General features: G+C 37.1%; 1 protein-coding gene across 1 annotated transcript in view; it reads left to right on the top strand.

Annotated features, from left to right (window-relative positions):
• LOC308498889 (sperm-associated antigen 6) overlaps positions 1-26,452 on the top strand; it is a 77,071-nt gene that overhangs the window by 35,178 nt on the left and 15,441 nt on the right. Inside the window, exons 5-8 of the mRNA XM_081051635.1 lie at positions 17,281-17,486; positions 18,393-18,566; positions 19,753-19,905; positions 22,366-22,557. Of these exons, the coding sequence (XP_080907761.1) occupies positions 17,281-17,486; positions 18,393-18,566; positions 19,753-19,905; positions 22,366-22,557 (725 nt within the window). The remainder of the gene's footprint in view (positions 1-17,280; positions 17,487-18,392; positions 18,567-19,752; positions 19,906-22,365; positions 22,558-26,452) is intronic.

Here is a 26,452-nt window from a genome sequence, read left to right as displayed (position 1 = left end):
TTTCATTATTTATTTTCTGTTTGGATGATCTATCCATAGCTGTCAATGATGTATTTAAGTCCCCTAATATAATTGTGTTTTGGTCAATTTCTCCCTTTAGTTCTTTGTTAGTAGTTGCTTGGTATATTTTGGTGCTCCCTGATTGGGGGCATAAATATATGACTGTTATGTCTTCTTGTTGTATAGTCCCCTTTACCATTATGAAATGTCCATCTTTGTCTCTTGTTACTTTTGTTATCCTGAAGTCTGTTTCATCTGATATGAGTATGACTACACTTGCTTTTCTCTGAATACCATTTGCTTGGATGTCAGTTTCCACCCTTTGACACTGAGTCTATGTGTCCTTATAGCTGAGCTGTGTCTCTTGGATGCAGTATATGGTTGGGTTTAGTTTTTCGATCCTATCTGCTAATCTGTGCCTTTTTATTGGTGAGTTCAGTCCATTTACATTTAGGGTGATTATTGATATATGAGAATTTCCTGTCATTTTATCTCTGGGTTTCTGGTAGGATAGTGTCTCCATTGTTTCTTTGTCTTTTTGTTGCTGTCTGTTATTTCAATGTGGTGGTATTCTGTGATTTTTCCCTCTGTTTTTTCTTTTTTTATGTTATATATTTCTGTTCTGGATTTTTTTTTTTTTAGTGGTACCATTAAGTTTATGTAAAAGAAAGTTTCATTATTAAAGTATTCCATTTTCTTCAGTATCCTTACTTTCTCCATTCCCTTGTGCCAGTTTAGACCTTTACTTTCTCCTGTTTTGTTTTTTGTTGTCACAAATTATCACTATTTATGCTGTGAGTTTATTTGCTGCAGTAGCAAGTTGTCTTTTTCCTCTTTTTTTAAAGTGTTTTTTCCCCCTTTCCTTTCCTTACCCTGTATGTTATGTTTAAGTATATAGTGTCCTATTTGGTGTAGGGGTTGCCATTCCTGCTTCTGTCTGTTCATAATATTACTCATGGTTTAGTATTCTTTTTTTTTTTTCTTAATCAGGTTGAATAGCCTCCTTCTGTATTTCTTGTAGTACAGGTCATGTGTTAGAAAATTTTCTCAGCTTCTGTATGTCTGGAAAGGTCTTTATTCCTCCTTCATATCTAATGGATGTCTTTGCTGGATATATTATTCTTGGCTCATAATTTCTCTCTTTCAATAGTCTGAATATTTGAGTCCTGGCTTGTAGTGTTTCTGCTGAAAAATCTGATGGTAATCTAATGGGCTTTCCTTTGTGGGTTACCATCTTCTTTTCTCTGGCTGCCTTGAAGATTCTTTCTTTTTCGTTAATTGTTGACAGTTTCAATACATTGTGCCTTGGAGAAGGCCTTTTGGGATTGAGGTAATTAGGTGTTCTATTTGCTTCTTGAATTCGAGGATCTAGGTCTTTCCATACGTTTGGAAGTTCTCATCAACAATTTTTTGTATATACTCTCTGTTCATTTCTCCCTTTCTTCTCCTTCTGGTATACCCATTATTCTTATTGCTCTTTCTGATGGAGTCTGAAAGTTCTTTTAGAGTTCTTTCATTTCATTTAAGTCTCAAGTCTGTCTCTTTTTCCACCTGTGTCATTTCCAGATTTCTATCTTGGATGTCACTGATTCTTTCCTCCATCTGGTCAACTGTATTACCTAAGCTGTCTATTTCATCATTTCTTTTATTGAGTTCTTAATCTCCAGAAATTCTCTTTGGTTCTTTTTTAAAATTTCAATCTCTTTGGTAAAATGTTGAGTTTGTTCTTTGATTGTGTTTCTGAGTTCATAAAACTGCCTGTCTATGTTTTCTTGCATCTCATTGAGTTTTTCCACAACTGTAATCTTGAATTCTCTGTCTTTCAAGTCACATATTTCCATGCTTTTAAGTTCATTTTCTGGATACTTTTCATTTTCCTTCTGAGCTGTCCTTTGACCTTGGTTATTTATGGCAATTAGTGATTTATTATTTCTGTTCCTAGGCATCTACAGGAGTGGGTTCTTCAACAGGTTGATAGAAAGATTTCTTTCTTTTGTTTTCCAGTAGGTGTTGGTAGAATGTTTTATTTTCTGTCCGACTACAGCCTTTTATTCTCTCTTACACTGTAGTGTTTTATTTTCTCTGCTCTGTTCTGGCTCCTCACACAATGGGGGTGGATTCCCTGGAAAGTGGGCTTTTCCTGTGCGAACAGGTTGCCTGGGTCTCAGTGTATCGCCTCCATTGGGGTATATGGAGAACTTCTGAAGTTCCAAAGCTCTTCTTGCCCCAGACTCAGGGCCTGTGTGTGTTTTCAGGCTCTGTTTACCCTGGCAAGGATCCGCCCAGGTACGTGGGGGAGGCGGCGGGGTGGGTTGTGAGTGATGGCCCAGAGCAATGGTGGCGACCACTGGCACAGCCAGTTTTGCTACCACAGCTCACTTCCCTTTGCCAGAATTAGCTGGGCTGGGAGTCTGTGGCTGTGTGCTACAGTTCTCAGAACTGCAAATATTCTGTTCTTTTGATCTGACACTGCTACTGTTCCGCTCTGGGCAGGTCGGGCCGGGCAAGCTCTGGGAGGGTAAGGAGGGGGCGGCTAGGCTCCGTGCCTAAGCCTTCCATCCTCTGCTTGGCAGTGTGGGCTTAAATCTCCATTTTCACCCTTCTGTCAATCTTTCCTCCGAGGTTTCTGCTGTGAGCTTTGGGTCGTATTACATGCTGTTTCCTCACGCAGGACTGTAGACTGTAAAGGGAGCTCTAGCAGTCTGAATTCTTCCCTCTCCTGCAGCTGTGGAATGCAGGGAACTTGGAGCTCTGAGCTCCATCTCAGCTCCTGTACCTGCATGGCCAGTGTCTCTGCACTTCCCGCTTCCCTCCACCCCTGCTCACCAATTTGCCCACCTTTAGGTCATTTCAGTTGCGCATCTCTTAGTCTTGTCTGTCTGCTGTGCAGGGAGTCCTTTGTGGAATTATAGTTGTTCAATTTTTTGTAAATTCTAGGGGAGATTTCAAGAGGCTCACCTCACACCACCATTTTTATAACATAGAAAATTTTAAATTATATATATGGCTCACATTCCCATTAGACAGCACTAACTTAGAATTACTGTGCTTATGCTTTGTGGTTATTTGTTAAATAGCAACACGGTGTTAATGCTCAAAAAGTCATACTTAATATTTATGCTTATTAATCAGTGTAACAGCTTTAATGTGCAGTAAGTTAAGAAATACAGAACTGAAAATACCATTTGGGGAGAAGAAAACGATGATTCAACTTCAAGCAGTCACTTGATATAAGGGCTAAAATGAACGTTATAAGGTAAATGGCCAAACCACCAATGTCACACATTGTTGATGAGGACGTATACTGATACATCTTCTTTGGAAAACAATGTTGCAGTGCACATTAGGTACCTACATGAAATTACCTATATTTAACTGGTTTTGACTTAACAAAAATAGCAGTTTCATGTGGTTTAATCTAAAAATATCAAGAACCTCAAAAAATGTCAACATTCTTCTCTTCAGTAATTTTAACTCCGGACCTGTGTCTTACATAAATTCACACATGCACACACATACTTATGGATGTATGTTTGTATAAGTTATGTATGTATGTATGTACGTGGAATTATATGTAGGACTCGTAGTGGCTAGCCTCCAAGATGCCCCTCAAAGGTTTTGGGTCTTGATATTCACCCCTTTGTTTAGTCACCTCCCAAATCATACCAGAGTTGGTCTGTGTGACCACTAGAATACAGCAGAAGTGATGGTATGTCACTTCTAAGAATAGGTGACCAGCTATTAAAGATTGAGTCTTCTGTCATCTCTTTCTCTCATCACTTGCTCTGGGGGAAGACAGCTGCTATGACATGAGTTCATTCAGGCAGCCTATGGAAAGGCCCATATGGTGAGCAACTGAGGTCTCCAACAACCAGCAAGAAACTAGAGTTTCCCAACTGTTACCGTGTTTCCCCGAAAATAAGAACTACCCCGAAAATAAGCCCCAGTCAAGATCGTCAGCCAGACGGGTGCTCCAGAATAAGATGACATGACTGTATTTGAATAAATGTAGATTGCTGCACATGAAAAATTAAGACATCCCCTGAAAATAAGCCTTTTGGAGCAAAAATTAATATGAGACCTGGTCTTATTTTTAGGGAAACACGGTGCATGAGTGAGCTTGGAAGCAGATCCTCCTTCAGTTGTGTCTTCACATGACTGCAACCCCAGCTGACATTGAGATGGCAATTTCATGAGAAACTCTTGAGTGAAAACCCCCTAGTAAGGCTGCTCCTAGATTCCTGACCCTCAGGACATGTGAGATAATAAATGATGTTGTTTTAAGCTGTTTTAATTTGGGTCATTTGTTATGTAGCAATAGATAACTTATACATAATATTAATGTACAAAGAGGTTTACTATCCTGTAATTCATAATGGTGAAAACCAATCCCAAACCAAACAAATGTCCTAGAGTTGGGAATGGTTAATAAAGTTATGGCATATTTACTCAGTGGGATATTAAGCAATTATTAAAAATGCTGGGCTGGCTCCATCCTCATGAATAAAAGCAGACAGTAGAAACCCACGGGTAGCTTTAAGGAACTACTCACGGAAAGTCACACTAAGAACTGCTGACCAGAGACCACTTTTATAAAAACACCATATAAACTTTCTAACCATCCAGTGTCTCGTTTGTCTTCATTTTCTGTTTCCTCTCTCCTTTGTATGTTCTTGTAGAGAATTCCACCATGGCACTAGTAGCCCTATACTATTTAGCCCCCTCCATGAACCTGAGCTCCTTGAACGCAGAGACTTATGTAAAATTAGGCTGGAACAAAGTACGAAGTTTCAATAATACAATATGCATTTTCCATTTTTTTTTAAGCAGACTGCAAAATTGCAGGTAGAGTGGAACTACAACTATCGTTGCAATATTATAAAAAGCAAGTGGAAAACAAATGAAAAAATTTCTAGATACAAAAAGTGTCTTCTGTAAAGCTCTGACTCCAAGTAATTTATTTTCTTCATTACAAGAGCACTCCCGACCCCCTCTGTAGTTTTGCCTTATTCTATTTAGATTAGTCTTAGCTAAGTAGTTATAAGTAAAAACTGAAAATTGCTAAAATTGCAGTTTTAAAAATTGCTTTAAATCTTATGCTACCTATTACCTTCCAGGGCCATACCCAAATCTTTATCTTTCCTACCTCCTCTTTCTCTCGTCTCTCTTCTTAACACAGTTTGAAGCTGCATTTGTACTTGAGATCTGTAAGTGTGCCGTCCATCCCAGCTTATTGTAATTTCTTACTAAAGCCCCATTAACTTCAGATCAATGGCTTATTTGACTCACTTGATTTTTTAAAGAAGCTAGAATTACTTAATCTTCAAAGCATATGGTATGTGTGTTAACCCTTAATGTCTCCAACACTCAACCAACGTGTAAAGGTTAGACTAGTGGCTCTGAAGATTGAGTGGGGAGAAGTTGGTGTGGAAATGATGACAATAAGAAAAATGACATTGGTAAGGTGGGGAGATAAATAAAAATCATATATTAGACTTTTTCATTATAATATGCAAATTTCCTCTCCCCTTTTCTCACTCCCACCTGCAATTGAAGACGTCAGCCTCTCAATTCAGAATTGTAGCTATAATGATCCATTGTTACCCATGGAAGGATGTTGCGTCTCTTGGTTGTGTTGGTGAAGAATACAGGGTTTTATGGTATTCTGCCTCTCTGATGGCCCCCAGTGTTGCCTGCCCCCTCCTATTCACATCCCTGTGTAGTCTCCTCCCACATTGTATAAATGAAATATAGCAGAAGTGATGGTGTATCACTTCTGAGATTAGAATATACAAGACTGCAGCTTTTATCTGGATTCTCTTTTGGATCACTCATTTTGGGAGAGGCCTCATCATGAACACCCTGAGGAAAGGCCCCGGGGAGAATCGAAACCTTCTTCTCACATCGCCATGAGTGTGCTTGGAAGCAGATGCCCTAGACCCATCAAGCCTCAGATAACTACAGCCTCATCCTGCTTGCAGCCTCGTGAGAGGTCACAGGCTGAACCACCCAGCGAAGCTGCTCCCAGATTCCTGACCTACAGAAACTATGAAATCATAAATGTTTCCTGTTTTAAGCAGCTAAGTGTGGTATGATTTATTACGCAGCGGTAGATAACTAAACCAATTGTAAACAGCTGGGTTAGACGAAACACTAGACAAATTTGTTCTACTTTGGAAGAGAAGTTCCTAAAATAACACTAGAGTAGGGTCAGTGTATAACCAGCTTTGGCAATTGCAACACCATATTTGTTTTCACTATAATTTTACCAAATCGTAAAAACTGTGGTTGAACGGGGTGATTATTAAAACATAAGATTAACATAAGTGGTAGCCAAATTTTAAGTATATTTTTAACCTGCTTTAAAGGTTTTGAGGTGATACAGCTATGTCCTCTACAGCCAGAGGCAAAACCCAGCGTTTCTTTAAACTGATAAATAGGTGTACCTGAGTGCAGAGAAATGATGATTCATCACTTTCCTTCACTTTTTAATGAAACAAATAAAATATAGCTCCTTGTAGGGCTTAGGAACAGTGAGTTAAAAGTAGTGTTTGAAAAAATAAATTAAAAAGCAATGAAATTAAAAGTAATTAGAATTCCTGAGGTGTTTGATTTGACTGATTAGTTTTGAATTAGTGAGCTAAACACAAACACACACACACGTTTTCCTTTATTTCTTTTGGAGAACCTCTTCACTTTGAGTACTTTTTATGAGTTCTCATGATGGATCAGTTCATTTTGCTCTAATTCTCTCCCACATCTATGTTGTGAACAAAAAAATTAGTTGAGTATCATATGTTTAGCTTAATACTTTTTGTTTGCAGTCTTCATCAATTTCTTGGAATTCTCTGAATTTTCTTAAATAACCACTAGAGTGGTTCTTCTTTGATGACTCAAAAACATGACTGCAAAAGTCAAAGTTAGAAAGAACATCACCTTTCCACATCCAGAAAGCCCCCCCATAGGCTGTGTTAGAAAGTGTGAGGTTTAAGCCTATGCTGTAAAATGGCAGTTGCAGGCTGTAGCTGGCCCACAGATCGATGTATTTTATTTGGCCTGCACTATGTTGTCCCACACAGTCTTCTTAAAAAAAAAAAAAAAAAAAAAAGAAGAAGAAGAAAATGAAATAAAGTTGTCAACACTTAAAAACTGAGCAATTTCACATAAAACTCATTTCTGGCTTCTTTTGAAAAATCAAAAGATCTGACAACATAGGCCTGTATTCCTACATGGCCACACTGGGCTGAAGCTGAGTAACTGCTCTTCTTTGTGGCTGGTGCCTATACTTTTCCATTTCACTGCTGCTCCCCAACTGGGTATTTTTCTGACACCCTCTGGCTTTACTTAATCTAGTTTCTTACGTAGGCCTCGTGGACATTTCAGCTTACTACTCCTGATCTAAACAAGCAGCTAGCCATAAATAACGGTTAAGAGGAAGGATGGAGGCCATCGTGAGCACTATTGAAGCAAAATTGCTTTCGCCTGATTTGCGTAGTTTTACCTGTTACAATCATGCCTATTATATGCTGGTGGGCATGCCTGTCTGCTGTCTTCCTTTCTAGTCAGCATGAAGTCATTTCTAATATTCCACTCATCAGTATTAGATAGTACTAATTTTATAAATAATGTTGAGCTTAAAAGTCAGCCCTTTTATCCGTGTCTTTTTTTTATTTTAAAATTAAATCTGAAGTTACACTGATCTTTTTTTGGTTATGCTAAATTGAAGATTTGAATCCATTTAAATGGTGACACTTCATACCAGTTAGTTAGAGAGCACTTTATTTTGTTAGAAAAAAAAACCACCCAAAACCAAACACCCAGGTCCTAAAAACAGCATAGAAGAAAATTCATAAGAAAAAGCAACTGTGTGAAAAGCAAAGATTATCCCCCAAATTTTCATGTTATAATATTCAAAGAACTGCATGCACATAAGCTTCATACATATTATTAGAAAGAACCATGGAAAAACAGAGGCGGAGAGAAGTGTGATGGGATGACCCCGCCACCACCCCTGTCACAGTCCCACGGAGGAGGCTGCCTCAGCTCCTTCACTCAGTAATGAGCTATTTGTGAGGCCCAAAAAAACTAGGTATTCCTTTACTGAAAAGAGCTGACCATCAAATCTGAGGGCTGTGTATTCAATTGTACATATTTGTACAATAAATGGTTTTTGTTATTTATGAATAAGGAAGGTGCTATTGGACAGTTTATTCTCTCTGACAATTTACATCTAAAATTGTTTAAAATAAATATAATCCTTAACATTTAAAAAATGTAATATTTTAACTTAACTGTAAAAAGGGCATGGATTAAGACAAGAGGAAAAGTGTGAAAAAATAAATGGATATTTCTAGTGTATAGTAGTAATTATTTACAGAATAATTATACACCCTTTCCCAATATTTTCTTTAAAGGAGACATGCATTCTCACCATGTTTTTTTGTTTGTTTGTTTTTGTTTCTTTGTTTTTCTACCTCCATTAGCATTTATTTGATGCTGAATTTACTCTTGGGCCATAAATTTGTTTTTTTTTATTTATTTTTTTTTATTTATTGGGGTGACATTTGTTAGTAAAATTACATAGATTTCAGGTGTACAATTCTGTATTACATCATCTACAAATCCCATTGTGTGTTCACCACTCAGAATCTGTTCTCCTTCCATCACCATATATTTGATCCCCCTTACCCTCATCTTCCACCCACCACGCCCACCTTACCCTCTGGTAACCACTAAACTATTGTCTGTGTCTATGAGTTTTTGTTTCTCATTTGTTTGTCTTGGCCTTTTGTTGTTTTTGGTTTATATACCACATATCAGTGAAATCATATGGTTCTTTGCTTTTTCTACCTGACTTATTTCACTTAGTATTATACTCTCAAGATCCATTCATGTTGTCACAAATGCTCCTATATCATCTTTTCTAACTGCCGAATAGTATTCCATTGTGTATATATACCACAACTTCTTTATCCATTTATCTATTGAAGGACATTTTGGTTGTTTCCATGTCTTGGCCACCATAAACAAAGCTGCAATGAACATTGGAGCACACGTGTCTTTATGGATAAATGTTTTCAAATTTTTGGGGTAGATACCCAGGAGAGGGATTGCTGGGTCATATGGTAATTCTATTCGTAATTTCTTGAGGAACCTCCACACTGCCTTCCATAACGGCTGCACCAGTCTGCATTCCCACCAACAGTGTATGAGGGTTCCTTTTTCTCCACAGCCTCTCCAACACTTGGTACTATTTGTCTTGTTGATGATAGGCATTCTGACTGGGGTGAGGTGATACCTCATTGTGGTTTTTATTTGCATTTCTCTGATGATTAGTGATGTTGAGCATTTTTTCATATGTTTATTTGCCATTTGTATCTCCTCTTTGGAGAAATGTTTCTTCATGTCCTCTGCCCATTTTTCAATTGGGTTGTTTGTTTTTTTGTTGTTGAGTTTCATGAGTTCCTTGTATATTTTTGGATATTAGCTCCTTATCGGAGGCACTGTTTGCAAAAATCTTCTCCCATTCAGTTGGTTGCCTCTTATTTTGTCGATGGTTTTTTTTGCTGTGCAGAAGCTCTTAAGTTTCATATAGTCCCATTCGTTTATTTTAGCTTTTACTTCCATTGCCTTTGGAGTCAAATTCATAAAATGCTCTTTGAACCCAAGGTCCATAAGTTTAGTACCTATGTTTTCTTTTATGCAGTTTATTGTGTCAAGTCTTATGCTAAGTCTTTGATCCATTTTGAATTAATTTTGGGACATGGTGACAGATAACAGTCCAGTTTCATGCTTTTGCACGTGGCTATCCAATTCTCCCAGCACCATTTATTGAAGAGGCTGTCTTTCCTCCATTGTATGTTTTTAGCTTCTTTGTCAAAAATTATCTGTCCATATTTATGGGGTTTTAATTTCTGGGTTCTCAATTTTATTCCATTGGTCTTCGTGTCTGTCTTTCTGCCAATACCATGCTGTTTTGATTACAGTAGCCCTGTAGTACAAGCTAAAGTCAGGGAGTGTGATACCTCCAGTATTGTTCTTTTTTCTTAAGATTGCTTTGGCTATTTGGGGTCTTTTGTGGTTCCAAACAAATCTGATGATTTTTTGTTCTATTACTTTTAAAAATGCCATTGGGATTTTGATGGGGATGACATTAAATATGTATATTACTTTGGGTAATATGGCCATTTTAACTATATTGATTCTTCTAATCCATGAGCATGGAATGTCTTTCCATTTCTTTGTGTCTTCTTCAATTTCTTTCAAAAATGTCTTATAGTTTTCAGCATATAGGTCTTTCACATCCTTGGTTAAGTTTATTCCTAGGCATTTTATTCTTTTTGCTGCAATTGCAAAAGGAACTGTTTTTTGTATTTCTTTTTCTGTGAGTTCATTGTTAGTATATAGGAATGCAATGGACTTTTGTACGTTGATTTTGTAGCCAGCAACTTTACCGTATTTGTTGATTGTTTCTAATAGCTTTCTGATGGAGTCTTTAGGATTTTCTATATATAGCATCATGTCATTTGCAAAGAGTGATAATTTAACTTCTTCATTCCCAATTTGGATGCCTTTTATTTCTTTCTCTTGCCTGATTGCTCTGGCAAGGACTTCCAACACTATGTTGAAAAGCAGAGGTGACAGGGGACAGCCCTGTCGTGTTCCTGAACCTAGAGCAAAAAGCTTCAGTTTTTCACCATTAATTATGAGATTACCTGAGGGTTTGTCAGATATGGCCTTTATTATGTTATTTTCCTTCTATACCTATTTTATTAAGTGTTTTAATCATAAATGGATGTTGTATCTTGTCAAATGCTTTTTCTGCATCAATTGATGGTGGTTGAATAGCTTCCTTTAGTATTTCTTGTAATGCAGGTCATGTATTAGAAAATTCCCTCAGCTTCTGTATGTCTGCAAAGGTCTTTATTCCTCCTTCATGTCTAAAGGATATCTTTGCTGGATATATTATTCTTGGCTCATAATTTCTCTCTTTCAATAGTTTGAATATTTGGTTCCACTCACTCCTGGCTTGTAGAGTTTCTGCTGAAAAATCTGATGATAATCTAATGGGCTTTCCTTTGTAGATTACCGTCTTCTTTTCCCTGGCTGCCTTGAGGATTCTTTCTTTGTCATTGATTTTAGACAGCTTCAATACAATGTGCCTTGGAGAAAGCCTGTTGGGATTGATGTAATTAGGTGTTCTATTTGCTTCTTGGATTCGAGGATCCAGTTCTGTCCACAAGTTTGGGAAGTTCTCATCAACAATTTATTTGAATATATTCTCTGTTCCCTTCTCTCTTTCTTCTCCTTCTGGTATGCCCATTATCCTTATATTGCTCTTCCTGATGGAGTCAGAAAGTTCTTGTAGAGTTCTTTCATTTCTTTTAAGTCTCAAGTCTCTTTCTTCTTCCATCTGTGTAATTTCCAGGTTTCTATCTTCGATGTCACTGATTCTTTCCTCCATCTGGTCAACTCTACTACCTAAGCTGGTTATTTCATTCTTAATTTCTTCTATTGAGTTCTTAGTCTCCAGAAATTCCATTTGGTTCTTTTTTAAAATTTCAATCTCTTTCGTAAAATGCTCATGTTGTTCTTTGATTGCGTTTCTGAGTTCATTAAATTGCCTTTCTGTGTTTTCTTGCATCTCGTTGAGTTTTTTCAGAACTGCAATCTTCAATTCTCTGACATTTAAGTCCCATATTTCCATATCTTTAAGTTCCTTTCTGGAGACTTTTCACTTTTTTTCTGAGTTGTCTTGTTGCCTTGGTTATTCATGGCAATTACTGATTTATTATTTCTCTTCCTACACATCTACAGGAGTGGCTTCTGCAACAGGTTGATAGGATGAGGTCTTTCTTTTGTTTTCCAATACTTGTTGGTAGAATGTTTTATGTTCTCTCCAACTGCATCCTTTTTTTCCCTCTCTCACACAGTAGTGCTATGTTTTCTCTGCATTATTCCAGCTTCTCACACAATGGGGGGATTCCCTGGGAAACGGGCTCCTCCTCTGTTAACAGTTCGCCTGGGTCATAGGATGCCACTTTCCTGTCGGGATGCGGAGAGCTTTTGAAGTTCCAAAGCTCTTTCTGCACCAGATTCAGAGCCCGTCTGTTTCAGCAGTTCTGTTTACTCCTGCAAGTATCCACCCAGACAGGTGGGGCCAGGGGCAGGGTGAGTTGTGAGAGGTGGCCCAGAGCAATGGCAGCGACCACCACCACAGCGGGTCCTGCTTCCACAGCTCCCTCCCCTTTGCCAGAACTAGTTGGGCTGCGAATCTGTGTCTGCGGTCCACAGTTCTCAGAATAGCAAATATTCTGTTCTTTTGATCTGACACTGCTACTGTTCTGCTTCTAGCACCGGGCAGGTGGGGGCGGGGCGAGCTCTGGGAGGGTAGGGAGGGGGCAGCTAGTCTCAGTGCCTACGGCTTCCATTTTCTGCTTGGCAGTGAGGGCTTAAACCACCCTTTTCAGTCTGCTTCCCTCAATCTTTCCTCTGAGGTCTCTGCTGTGAGCGTTGGGTTCAGCCGTGTTATATGCTGCCCCCTCAGCCCTTTGGGCCATAAGCGGAGCCCTAGCAGTCCGAGTCCTTACCTCTCCCGCAGCTGCGGTAGTTCCAGGATGCAGTGTGCTCAGAGTACTAAGCTAGGTCTGCATCCTGTGCCCACGTGGCTCCGTCTCCGCACATCTCCCTTTCGTCCTCCCCCACTCGTGCGATTCCCCCACCTTTTGTTGAATTCAGTAGTGGGCCCCTTCGTCTTGCCTGTCTGCTGTCCAGGGCGTCCTTTGTGGAGTTATTGTTGTTAGATTAGTTGTAAATTCCAGGGGAGCTTTACAGAGGCTCACTTCACGCTGCCATTTTGATGACGTCTCCCAGGCCATAAGTTTTTGTTTCTTCATTTTCTTCTGAGATAGCTTTTTCTTCTGTGTAACCACCTCTTTCTCAGTCAGGAACATTTCAGTGTGGCAGGGAGAGCTCATGTATGGGTTAATCAACCCATGAGGGTCTACGTCTAAACCCTTAAGTTCACCATTACTCTCTGCAGTTTTAAGCATGTGTAGCAAAAATTCTGCACTCTTTTTGAGCCACTGACCCTGTGTCCAGCCCCACTGTTTAGGCTGTGTGCAGCTACCAACTCCACCACTGTAAGGATGGAACAGCACACATTGCTTCTGTAACATGACATCCTTTAGATACTTGGTGGCTTTTTGGATATGCATATCCTTGATAGCCTGGGCAGTTTCACGAGTGTTCTTAAAGTGAACATGAAGATTTCAACCTCTTGATTTGCATGATTTTGTGGGGTTCTCTGGGTCAAGTGAATAGCAAATCATTTTCAGAGGTCATTTCAGATTGCTTATGGGAAGAGCATTCCCACCATTTTTTAAAATAAGAAACTTTCTGCCATGTTGAGAAACTAAAATGTTTATATTTATTTTTCCTTTATAATAGTAATATTAATATAGTTAGCCCCAGCAGTAGCTATAAGTATGGACAGAAGTCATGTTCATATTTCTTTTATTTTAAAAAAGTATATATAATCACATTGAAGACAATTTGGCAAATATAGAAGAAAATATATCACCAATACTACCATCAACACAGTATAAATCCTGTTAGTATGTTAGTATACCAAACTATTAGATTGGTGCAAAACTAATTGCGGTTTAAAAGTTTGAAAATAATTACAAAAACCGCAATAACTTTTGCACCATCCTAATAAGTTTTTTCTTTGCATAACTACTTCTAATCTTGCTTGTTATTAACAGTATATGATTATGTCTCTTGTTATTGAGCAATAGGTGTAGTTTAAAAAAATTAATTTTTTGAAGATTTGCTTAAAATTTAAAACGATGATAAAATATTTTCAAAGATACGGGAAGATAAATTTCTTGGCTCCCTGCTTTTTTTCGGGAGGGGGGAGAGGGTGTCAAACCTTTTATGAGCCTCTAATTCTGTACACGTCAATCTTTGATTTCATAAGCAAGATAAAATTAATTGAACCAAAATTCATTTCCAAATTAGAGTTTAAAAATGAGCTCTGTGAAATTTATCCTATGGGTAGATATTTTTACATGTATCAGAATTTTGTATGTTTTGGTTACTACTGCTTTTTTCAGAGAAAGTATAGGGAAAAAAGAAAATAGCAAAAAGAAGTAAGGTGGGAAACATTGCCTGAAATGCATCCCAATATACATTTTCACCAAAACTCCACAGACTTGACTCCTAGCTCTGCTCCATACTTGCAGTGTTGTATTTGTATATTCATCCTGAGCAAAGGCTTCTAGAACAAAACAATGTTTTACTCTATTCTGCTGCCCCAATGTCTAGCCAGATTTCTAGCACATAGTAAACATTTAGTAAACACTCAATGACAGAAGGAAGAGAGGAAAATATACACATACGATGAGCACGAGCGAAGACAGAATTACCTCAGAATGTTTTTTGGCTGTAAGTTACAGAATATCATCTACAAGTGGCTGAAACTTCTACTCAGGTCCCATTGGCCAGGATTAGTCCACAAGTCCATGCCCTGGCTGACAAAGGCTATTGGGTAGACACCAACAGTCATTGGCATAGAAATGCCAGAAGAAGCAATAGTAGGGAACAAGAGCAAGATATGCCATAGGAGAAAGAGTAGCGATAGAGGCAGGCTAACTAAAGAGGTAGCTATAGCATGTGTAATATGGTATATTGTGCATTATTTAGGCTTATTGTATTCTTACCTGTATGTACTACATCATCTTATACTTAATATGTGTATGAAGGTAGTAGAACAATGTCATTTTAAATAACAATTTGTGTCATCCAAGAGCAGATGCCGCTCTTTTTAGGACGGCGTAGATTTGGAGATGTAAACCACTATGCTGTACACCTGAAATTAATATAAAGTAATATTGAATGTCACTGTAACTACAAAATTCAAAAAGGGGGGGGGGTGCAGATGAAGGGGAGTAAGAAGCTCAAATTTCCAGATATAAAACAAATAAGTCATGGAAATGTAATTTACAGCATAGTCAATAATATTGTGATAGCACAGTATGGTGTCAGCTAGTTGCTGGACTTATCATGGCAATCACTTTTTTAGGTATATAAATGTTGAATAACTATGGTATACACCTGAAACTAATATAATATAGCATGTTAACTATATTTTAATACAAATCTTTTTTAAAAATTGGAGATGTAAAGTATATGAAATCGCAAGTACAAAGTTGCTAGGCCCAATGCAAGTCTTTGGAAGCCTCATTACTTTCATGGCGAATCTTCCTCCAGCTCCATCCCCAGGCTTTCCTTCATTTAACATCAGAACTCTAGAGAGAACCAAAAACAGCTTAGGATGGGATTGGGTAACAAGTCAGAAGAGCAGCATAGTTTGCTTCATTATTAACATTACATGGTTCAGGGAAAAGAGGATATGGCACTCTTTTATTCAAGGAAAGGATAAAATGTGTGGGGATAACAAAGATAATAGGTTTTTTTTTTAAAAAAGAACCTTAAGTTTTTATTAATAGTACTTTTAAACAGTTATAGTTTACTGTGTATTCTTTACTCTTAGAAACTGTATAAAAGTGATAATACTAGATGAACTAATCCTTATACTCTCTTGAAACAAAATTTTCAGCCCATTATATATATTCTACGTACCCTGAAATATGTACATAGAAAGTTGATATTACATATGACCTGTATACTTTGGACTGGATTGAATAACATGTTCATTAACATAAAATATGAAAATTGTATCTAGAAATTTTGTATAATACCACGCTTTATCTTTCTTTCCATTTCCTTTGGATGAATGTGGGAGGGAGAGAGACAGTGATCACCTGTTTTACCTGCTGTCTTGTTGGTTTTCAGGCAGTTGAGATAGAATCACAGAGATGCTTCTGAGGAAAGTATTGGTATTCTAGTCTGTTGCTGCTGTTGTCTTTTTTAAAAAAAAAACCAATTTTCCACGTATCTGCCTCTAGTTCTTGAGATTACATATTAACTTACCATTGTATTTCATATTTCACACCACAGTTTAAAGATTGAAACTATTTGCTAACCAGTGTAGTGTTAATTTGTAGAAGTCTGTCGTCTGCACCAGAGTTGAAAGCGTCTGGCAAGTAGTAACCTTCCATTAATACTTGTTTAATGAAAGAATGAATGGTTTATGCAATATTGGGACTTATAAGATAATTATAATAATTTAAGGAAAACAAATATTGAATGTTAATCTGTATTTTCTAACATTATTTCCTTTTAGAAAATATATTACCAATCTTTTGAAAAATTAAACTTCATATTTAAAAACTTTAAGTAATATACTGAAGAGATAGCTTGGTTATTAAGACCTAAATTGTCAGGGCACTACAAATCTGGGAAAATGAGGACATAATTTGAAAGGAAGAGATTATAGAAATGGGCATATGTGATTCAGTAAGAGAAGTCATGAATACAATAAAAATAGAATCTGTAAGTATGTATTGTGTGTTATGTTTTTCAAAGACATTTTTGTACATATATATTACATGGGTCTGCGTGCCTATCTCTCATTATCTGTAATTTAAAATATGTTATTCTTTTTGTAGCTGTTCTTCGGCACACAGTAAATCAACATGTGTACTCAAAAGATGTTTATTTCTGACATGTAAAATGCTTAGGATAAATTTACTCCTTTACGTGAACATTAACATTTATATAAAGTATGCTGTTCAGTTGTACATCTTGTTTTTGAAAGTGTTTTCATATGTACAATAAAAATGCATTTCGTATAAAGTTTTTAAAAAATCTTTTAAAAGTACTATAAGATGAAAGGAATTTAAAAATTGACATTATTGGTACAAGACTCATATTAATGTTTACTCATGTAAACAGCACAAAATACTGCCTAATTAGTGTGGTTGGTAAATTTTTGGTGCTTTAATTTTCTCTGATCTTGTAAACCATCTATAAAATGCTTGCCTATTGAGAAGTACAGAATTGTCAGAGCTTTAAACAGCTGGCATCTGCTTACTCTCTTAAAAAAAAGAAAAGAAAAGAAAAACAAGCCATTTCAGCCTAATCTACCTCAAATGTGTTCATGTAAATGGAGGTCCATCTAGTGACCTGTATTCTTTTCAGCTCAGGATTGGTCCACATAGTTTACGAAACCAGGAAGGCTGATTTGAAATGCAGATGTCGAGACAGTGAAGCACACCCTCCCCTTTTTTCTTTGCTGTATCTGTCAGGGTGAAAAATGGCTTGCACAAGGGTCAGTCACCCATACTCACTTAATTACTTTTCTTGGGCCCACAGAACTGTCACAAGCTGTGGTGGACGCGGGAGCGGTTCCTCTTTTAGTACTCTGTATCCAGGAGCCAGAAATTGCTTTGAAAAGGGTTGCTGCTTCAGCTCTCAGCGATATCTCAAAGCACTCCCCAGAGTTGGCACAGACAGTGGTGGATGTGGGAGCGATTGCTCACTTAGCCCAGATGATCCTGAACCCTGATGCTAAATTGAAGGTATTTTTTAAAATAATAAAAAGCAAACCAGTCTTCTGTTAATCTAAGAAAATGAAAATGTGTATACATTAATATTGTATATTTAAAATAATTCGTAAATTATCACTGAAAACAGATGTGATTATATGGTGTATTTGGCCTTGTAATATGTGAAAGTCATGCTGTAGAGATTAGACAATAAACACATGACTGAGAAAGGGTATGTGCAAGGCTTAAAATTAGAAGTAGCATCAGTATTATCATTAATCACTAAAATAAGGAATCACATAATGATTGAATTTCAGGGTGGGAAGGGACCTAAAGTTTTTCTAGCCCACCACTATTTAAATTTCTTAAGAACATTGTCATATATATATATATATATATATATATATATATATATATATATATATATATTTTATAGCTTTCTAAAATAGTCACCGATTGTATTTTTATATTGTAATAGTTATATCCTATAAGGTTTTTAAATTGTTAATATGAACTAAGCAATGTAAAGTTCTTTGAAATGTTATCAGCATCATGCCAAAAATAAAATGTTAGTTCTGCTTGATCTTTTTCTATTACCTTACCACATGTATCGTAAATTAACAATTTAAGTATTACATAATTAAGAAATAGTATTCATCCGAAGGTCATATTCTTAGATCATCTGTGGTAGAGATTAAAATAGTCCATAGAAAAATAAGACACTTTATTTGGAAATTAGGGACTTTAAGAAATTGATTATTTAGATATAAGACTAAGATGTGAATGTTTTGAGACTCAGAAATCAGGTTATGTTAGATATGCCATTGTTTTATCTTTTTATAAAGGTATTTGACTATGTAAAAAGGTGTTTAAACTGTGTCTGAACTCTGCAGTGAACTCTACATAATGTTTTGTTTTATTTTGGTTTTTGTTTAACAGTGTCAGGTCCTTTCAGCTCTCAGTCAGGTTGCAAAACATTCTGTGGATCTGGCAGAAATGGTGGTTGAAGCAGAGATTTTCCCAGTTGTATTTACCTGTCTGAAGGACAAAGATGAATACGTGAAGAAAAATGCTTGTACTTTAATTAGAGAGATTGCAAAACATACACCCGAGGTAAAGAAAAAAAAAGCTTTAAATGCAATATCATGAGTCAGTTTTCATGTTGAAGTAAAACGTCAGTTTGTACACTGGGCCCAAGTGCTGTGCCACATGATCTGGTTAGGTCAGGGTTTCTCATCCTGAGCACTATGGACATTTTGGACAAGATAACTGTGATGGGGGGGGCGGTCCTGTACACTGTTGGATGGATAGTTTGCAGCATCCTTGACCTCAGCCCATTAGATGCCAGTAGTACCCCTCCCCGCGTCATGACAATCAAAAGTGTCTCCATATACTACCAAATGTTTTCCAAGGGACAAAACTGCCCCCACCCCGACCCCACTGAGAACCACTGGGTTATATCCATGGAGTTTGAGACTGAAATCACAGTTTTTAATCATTCCCTGCTTTCCATGTCTAGATTCTGGGGACCATGGACCTTGGTCATCCCTGTCATTTTAGGTCAGCGGGGAGTAGTGAGAGGTTGTACAGTTCCAGGTTGGGAGAGACCACCAGGTCCCCAGGCTAATGTAACCACTCAAGTAGCTGCTCTTATACCCTGGTTTCCATTCTGAGTTCTTAGACGCCAACAGAATAGTGATGAAGCAAGCCTGAGTGGATTCTAAAGTTGTATATTTTTCTATGTATATTTTGAATAATCAATTTCATTTCAATAAACTTTAAACTCCTCTTTCTCTATTTTACCTAACATCTTCACTTGATTGAGATTTTTCATGATTGAAGTATAATCAGCTAGTAATCATTGCTCACAAGTGGGAGATAATTATGCTAGAATATTTCAAGTCTGACATTGTCTTTCAACATTCAATGATTAATCTGCTTCATATTCACAAATTGAACTTTCAGTTTTTAGCTACTTATGAACTAACCCTACATGTAGTATCTAGGTGAGGAGTTTTAGCATCCATTATAATAGGTGTTAAAGCTGTGTCATCATTGCATGAAAAATTGAAGCTCCGAGTAGAGCTACGCATGGTGAGTATATTTGTACATTTGAAATAGCAGGATTATTATACTTGTATATTTCTTTATAAGTATAGTAATTTTATAAGATGATATTTCAAATTTTACCAGATGTTTTTAGGTCCTTAGTTAAAAAGTTTGCAATACTAAAGTCATATTTAAAGATCATCTTGTGCTTTACCATCACGATTACCTAAGTCTCCTTCTTTTCTCTCAGCTCTCACAGTTGATAGTTAACACAGGGGGAGTTGCTGCTGTGATCGATTGCATTGGGTCCTGCAAAGGCAACATAAGGCTGCCTGGCATCATGATGCTTGGTTATGTCGCGGCTCATTCTGAGAACCTGGCGATGGCGGTGATCATTTCCAAGGTTTGTTCTTGCTTGATTTTTTCAGAGTTATTGCAGTGAGATATTCTAAGACAGAACCACAGATTAATAATCTCCCATAGAGTATAAAATATAACTGACAGGAGTGAAAGAAACCTGAAGACTTTTTTGGCTCGTTTTCATGGCTTGTCAGTATGTTTCTGAAAGCAGTGCTTGAAGTAAGGTTTATTTGCAGGCAGTTTAAAGTTTAGTCAGTATTTAATATTGACAAAATATCAATACCTCTGCATATTAGTATCATCTGTATTGAAATATTCAGTGTACTTGTATCTTGAAGGATTGACTGTACATATTTACTAACATGCAGAGCATACTTTGATTAAAGACAACTTATAAATGATATGCTGGGAGTTGTTTTCATTATGCTCAGAGGTCTCTACATTCTTTCCCCTTGCCTGTCCCTTGGGTAGGAGATGACAATGACTAGGACATCCCTTTTTATCCACTTTCTCTCCTTCAGCTTTCATGAACTAATTTCTCTTTTTAGATGTAGACAATTCAGAGCACACAGCAGACAGCGAGGTGTTGTGTCCTTGCTCTTGGGATTTGGCCTCCTCTCAATTTACAGCTTGGTATCAACCCTCCCTACAGTGCAGCCCTGGCACACAGTAGGTGATGCAAAACTGTTGGTTGAGTGAATAAATATCGATAACCTGAAGAACGCTTCAGAAGCTGTGTGCTTACAGGGTCTCCAGAGACCTTCTAGGGTGTGGGTTTCTTATCAGCACGGAAAAGCTGCTGCTGTATGTTAAACAGTGTGGAGGTTTTTTGTTTTTTTTTTTATCTCTTGCTAATCCTCAGAATGAAAAAGAGCCTCAGATCTTTATTTCTACCTATTCCTTGATAATTCTTTGCTCCATTCGCATTTTATCCTGTGCTTTTCCTTTTGTTCTTCTATTACAAAGACTATGATGGTGACTAGAGCAGTACTGCTGCTTTCTGAAGGGTCACAGTGGGATGTTACCGGGATTTTTGATTCTTGGTTCTTTTGTGGATCGTCAGAAAACTTGCACGTAGGAAGAATGATGAAAGAAGCAGCAATTGCTTTTGCTTCCTACATTTCCTCCCCAAACTAACCAGGAAGCAGTCCCCTCCTTTTGCTGCTGGCCTCTCCCGCCTCATTGTCCCTCGGTTAGTTGAAGATCAAGGTGACGGCAGTAGTTTGAGGCAAACCGCACAATACTGCATCATTCTTTCTTTTTCCTGTATAGTAATAAGAGCTAATAAAATACTTCACAGTTAAATAAAACTTTATGATTCTCAAAGCACACTCACGTTCCTTATCTCATTTGCTATTCATAACAACTGAGGCCAGTAAGTCAGAGTTTGAAGGATACAGTGGAGGAGGCTGCTTTTCCTCCTGCTTCTTCAATCGTGGTACGTCCCTGAGTATGGACTTTCTGGAAGGTTGTCTCATTCTGAAGAAAGGTCTGACCTTTTGTATTGCAGTCACACATTTTTAGCTGTAAAAAAGAAGCCAACGAAGAAATATGGCAGATCTCTTCAGGAAATTGGTTTTAATAACCAAATTTAAAGGTAGAGGGTAAAAGAAGTGTCTATGATCATTTGGCCTTTGCTATGGCAGCATGACGATGTGACGTTGACTTTTGTGGCACTAAATTTAAGGTGATAATTATTATAGTCTCAAATTAGTTAGAAAATTATACAGAATCTGGAATTATAATTTGATTTGGCTATTTGATTCTTTCTTGGATGTATAAACTGTGATGTATATGACACCCTTGATTTAATTCTGGTTTGATTAGTTAGATAGATAAGCCGAAAGTAGAAAATATAAGCACATGCTATCTGTGTTACAAAAGTAATCATTTCTACTGTGATATTCAATCATGTTAAAGTGGGCAAAACTATCATTTAAAAGTTGGCCAAAATTAATGGAAATTTTTTTACTATTTCAGGAAAGGTTTCAGTGAATATATTTCATCTAAAAGCTACTTAAATGGAACTCTTGCTCATATTATTCATTTGATTTCAGACCTATAGTAGTTATTTTGTTCTCAGTTCTGTTATACTTAGTGAAATGGTGATTTTAAAAGGTTTCTAAATTACCTTTCTTAACGAAGGAAAATAAAAGGTTTTAAAATCCTAAGCTTTTTTAAATTTGTCACAGTGGGATCTGGTTTTGCTTAGATACTAGCCTGTGGCATCTGTTGTTTGGTTAACTGCCTCTGTATTTGGGGAGTAAAGGCTAGCAGAGAGAGTCTTAGTTTAGTTGAATTGTTACAGATAATTGAGGTAAATTAGTTCTAGTCACTTTATTGACTTGAAAAACGACAGCCCCTGTGTTGTGCTCGTTTATTGAACCGTTTAGGGAGAAAAGGATCAAGGCCAAAATGACTTCTTCTAATGTTTGAGAGACATGGAAGACGCTTTAATCCTGCTCTAGCGTCATAACACTTGCTCTTTTGATCAACGCTGCAGGGCGTGGCCCAGTTGTCAGTCTGCTTGTCAGAAGAAACGGAGGATCATATTAAGGCTGCTGCTGCTTGGGCCTTGGGACAGATTGGGAGACACACTCCAGAGCATGCGCGGGCTGTGGCAGTCACAAATACTTTGCCAGTTCTGCTTTCTTTGTACATGTCAACAGAAAGCTCAGAGGATCTTCAAGAAAAAGTAAGTGCTTAATTCTTACCTGTTTATGAAGCTCTGTTAGATTTTTACTCATTCTTAAAAATATGTAATTTAAAATGTTCTAATTTTTATTATGAACAATATTGCTTTCATGAGTCAAGAAATACAAATTTATCAGAAGGACTGAGGTGACTTCTTTGAAAACAGATTATTCTTGTCTCTAAAAATCAGTGATATATTTTAAAGAAAGTTCTCTGCAAATGCAAAGTTGTTTGAAAAATAATGTCTGGTTCTTGTCTTCTACACGGGTATTGACTTAAAGAATAGGAACTGAAGAATAATAGAATTTTGGAGTTGGAATTGGCTGGAGAGGACTTTAATCCATTTTACATTAAAAAATTGAGTCCGAAAGAATTGAAGATGCTTTCAAAAGTATAATGTAACTGGAAAAGGGTATTCAGGAAGCCATGATCTAACTTTCCTAACTCCAAATGCCTATTCTTCTAATTATATGTCATATTTGTTCCCTAAAACAAAAATGTCTGTCCAGCCTGGTGGCTCAGGTGGTTGGAATGCTGTGCTCCTAATGGCGGTACAAAAACCACATGGGCAAATAAACTGCGCCCTCTATAGCTAAGATTGTGAATAACAGCTCTCCCTGGAGGTGGGCTGCTTTGAGCAGCTGGAGGTTGGTGTGAGCTGCCACTGGCTACTGAGTGCTGCCATGGGCTTCCATGTGCCTCCGTGAGTGGCTGGCAGCCGGTGTGAGCTGCTATGGGCTGCTCTGTGCTGCCGTGGGGCTCCTGTGTGCTGCGATGAGCGGCTGGGGGCAGCTGAACAACGACTGGTGACCGACTGCTTCAGCCAGGAGGAGCGCAAGGCTCCTAATATCAGCATGGACCAGGGAGCTGTGTCCTACACAACTTGACTGAGAAACAACGGCTTGAATGGGGGGGAAGGAAAGTGGAAGAAGGGGAAACAAGAAAAAAAGTCTATAAGATTTACTGAATTAAACATTTTTAAATATGTATATTTATTTATTTATTTTTTAATTTATTTATTAGTTTCAGGTGTACAAGACAAGGTAATACTTAGACGTTCATCATTTATATCCCTCACACTGTGAACCCCCCTCCCCCCATCCACTATCCCTCCGACCTCACACTGAACCATCACATTATATATATAAAATTATAGTTGGCATTCATTAATGTTTAGCTTCTGGTGTACAATGCCATGATCAGGTATCCACAGTATCCCTGAGGTGGTCTCCCAAATAGGACGCATGTCCATCGGATACCCAACAAAATCTTTACAACATTATTGAATACCTTCCCCAAATTAATTTTCAAAAAAACCCTGAGGCCATCTTGTGGTTACCAGCTGCTTCCAAATCCCTTCACCTTTCCCCTTATCCCCAACCCCCCCTCCCCACACCCATCTAACAACTCTCGGTTTTTCCTTTGTGTCCCCAAAACTGTTTCTGATTAGTTTATTCACATAGTCTTTTCTTTAGATTCCATATATAAGCGAGATCATATGGTATTTGTCTTTCTCTTTCTGACTTATTTCACTTAACATAATGTTCTCTAGATCCATCCATGTTGCTGCAAATGATAAGATTTCTTTCTTCTTTATGGCTGCGTAATACTCCATTGTATAAATGTACCACAGCTTCTTAATCCAGTCATCTACCGATGGGCATTTCGGTTGTTTCCATATCTTGGCTATTGTGTAAAGTGCTGCAATAAACATAGGAGTGCATACAGATTTTTGAATTGGAGTTTTGGATTTCTCCGGGTAGATGCCTAGGAGTGGAATTACTGGATCATAGGGTAGTTCCATTTTCAGATTCCTGAGATACCTCCATACTGTTTTCCATAGTGGCTGCACTAATCTGCAATCCCACCAACAGTGCACTAGCGTTCCCTTTTCTCCACATCCACGCCAGCATTTGTTGTTTGTTGATTTATTGATGATAGCCTAAATATGTATATTTAAATCAAGCTTTCTGGAAAAAAAATATTACTAGCTACTAAAATGATTCACAAAACAGGAATATAAACTAGGATGGGTTGTTTAATAATTATAGGATTTCAAAGAAAGAAAAACATGTTTCCTAGCATACTGCCTTATTAGGAAACATGTAACTTTTTGAAAGCTGCTTTTAGAATTGACTTGGATTGAAAGAAGTGCACAGAAAAAGCAGTAATTCAAAATAAAATAAACAACAATAAGTTAAGCTATATTTAAATTTTAATTAAAACAATAAAGTAACAAATAAAACGCAGTTGCTGAAGCAACTTTAGATGATATAATGAGGCAGGAAGTTTATTAGAAGTGTATAGTTCAGGGACTCTGCAAGTTATAGTGAATCATTTACTAATTATCAATTTATATATTTATACATTTTAAATTTTATAAAAGTAAATTTATATTTAGTTATTGTTATATGTTATTTCTCTACAAATTCTTGCCAGATCAAAGTAATGATTTGATAGATTTAGGGCTTCCCTTGTATTTCTCCAATGTTGAATGCATTCCTTGGCAATGCTTGGCAGGGAGAATAAGATTGACAATGTGCTTAGGCCTTTCCCCATTTAACAATTCTGTGATTCTTTGACTTTCTGGTTGAGAAACCGCAAGCCCATTTGCAGTTTTGAGTTGTCCAATACAGCTGATTTACATACGTATAATTTTTACCTATATACGTAGTTTTCTTTTGGCCTCAAATTTATTTAACCCATTATTGTTACTGTCTTTTCTTGTACCCTCTTTTGTTCCCTCCCCCCTAAATTCCTCTTCTTTCCTCTTCCCTCCTTACTTCTCATACTCCCTTGCCCCTTATCTCTAGTGATCCAATGACTATGGCCTCCTCTGCAGGGTGTCTACAGGCATAAACTGTGCTGCGCCGGCTATAATAGTAATTATGTTCAACTTCTAGATTATCAACAGATTAATTATTAATATCCTAAAAAGTCTATCTCTTTCAGATTTCTGCACTTAACAACTGTTATTTTCCTTTAAGTTTTGGAAATATAAGAATACATGAGCTAGAGCATAAATAATCAATAGTGGAATCAATAATAATTATAGCTGAGAAACCCTTGCAAATAGTCTCAGGTAGCATTATATACTTTTTTTATACTACCAAGTTCATATAACTTGGTTTTTAATGAATTATTATGATGTTAAGAAATATAAATATCACTGCAGTAGAAGAAATTTGAAAACTTCACTCCTTAAAGTAAGATAATTTTTATTGTGTTTTATTTTAACAAAGGTGGCTTTATTAAAACATTTAGGTTTACTAATAGAAGTTAAGGTTCATACTGCCTACGTTTGATATAATATTTGCTTTCAGGAAATACACTGAGTATTAAATTAAAAAGTGGGATCTTTATCAATCATTGTCTTGTTAGCAATCTTTCCAAGGCTTTACGTCCATACAAATATTTTCTTATTGTAGGGACTTGATCATTTTTTTTTCTTCCCCAAGATCTCTTGGATTCTATCAGTTGTTGTTTTAAAGGCTTTAGGATGAAAGTCCAAGTCTGTTTGATTTGATCCTATCTCAGTAGGGAAAATGCATCCAAGTGGTTCAAGAACTGTCTAATGTATTTCTCATTTGTTACTCTGTGGCAGCTTTCACATTATAAAGCCATGTTGAAGTCCATTTTGTCCCAAAGGCGTGTCATCTTGTATAAACATTCTCTAATTGGTTCTGATCCAGGAGAACCAATGAGCAGCCCCTTGGAATTTCTTGCATATTTTTACATAGCCTTCCTATCTGCCTGTGTCCATGTTATTTCAGATACCTTAATAAAAACTGAAAGAATAAATCTTTTATCTAAAAAGCTCACCTACATATATTTTGAAAATATTCAGGCTATTGCATTTTCATTTATTTTGATTTAGAGGCATCATATTGAAATGT

The sequence above is a fragment of the Rhinolophus hipposideros genome, assembly GCF_964194185.1.
Source record: "Rhinolophus hipposideros genome assembly, chromosome: 1".
In the NCBI taxonomy this organism is placed as follows: Eukaryota; Metazoa; Chordata; class Mammalia; order Chiroptera; family Rhinolophidae; genus Rhinolophus; species Rhinolophus hipposideros.
The sequence above is the reverse complement of the archived record's forward strand: the minus strand, read 5'-3'. Positions and strand labels throughout refer to the sequence as shown.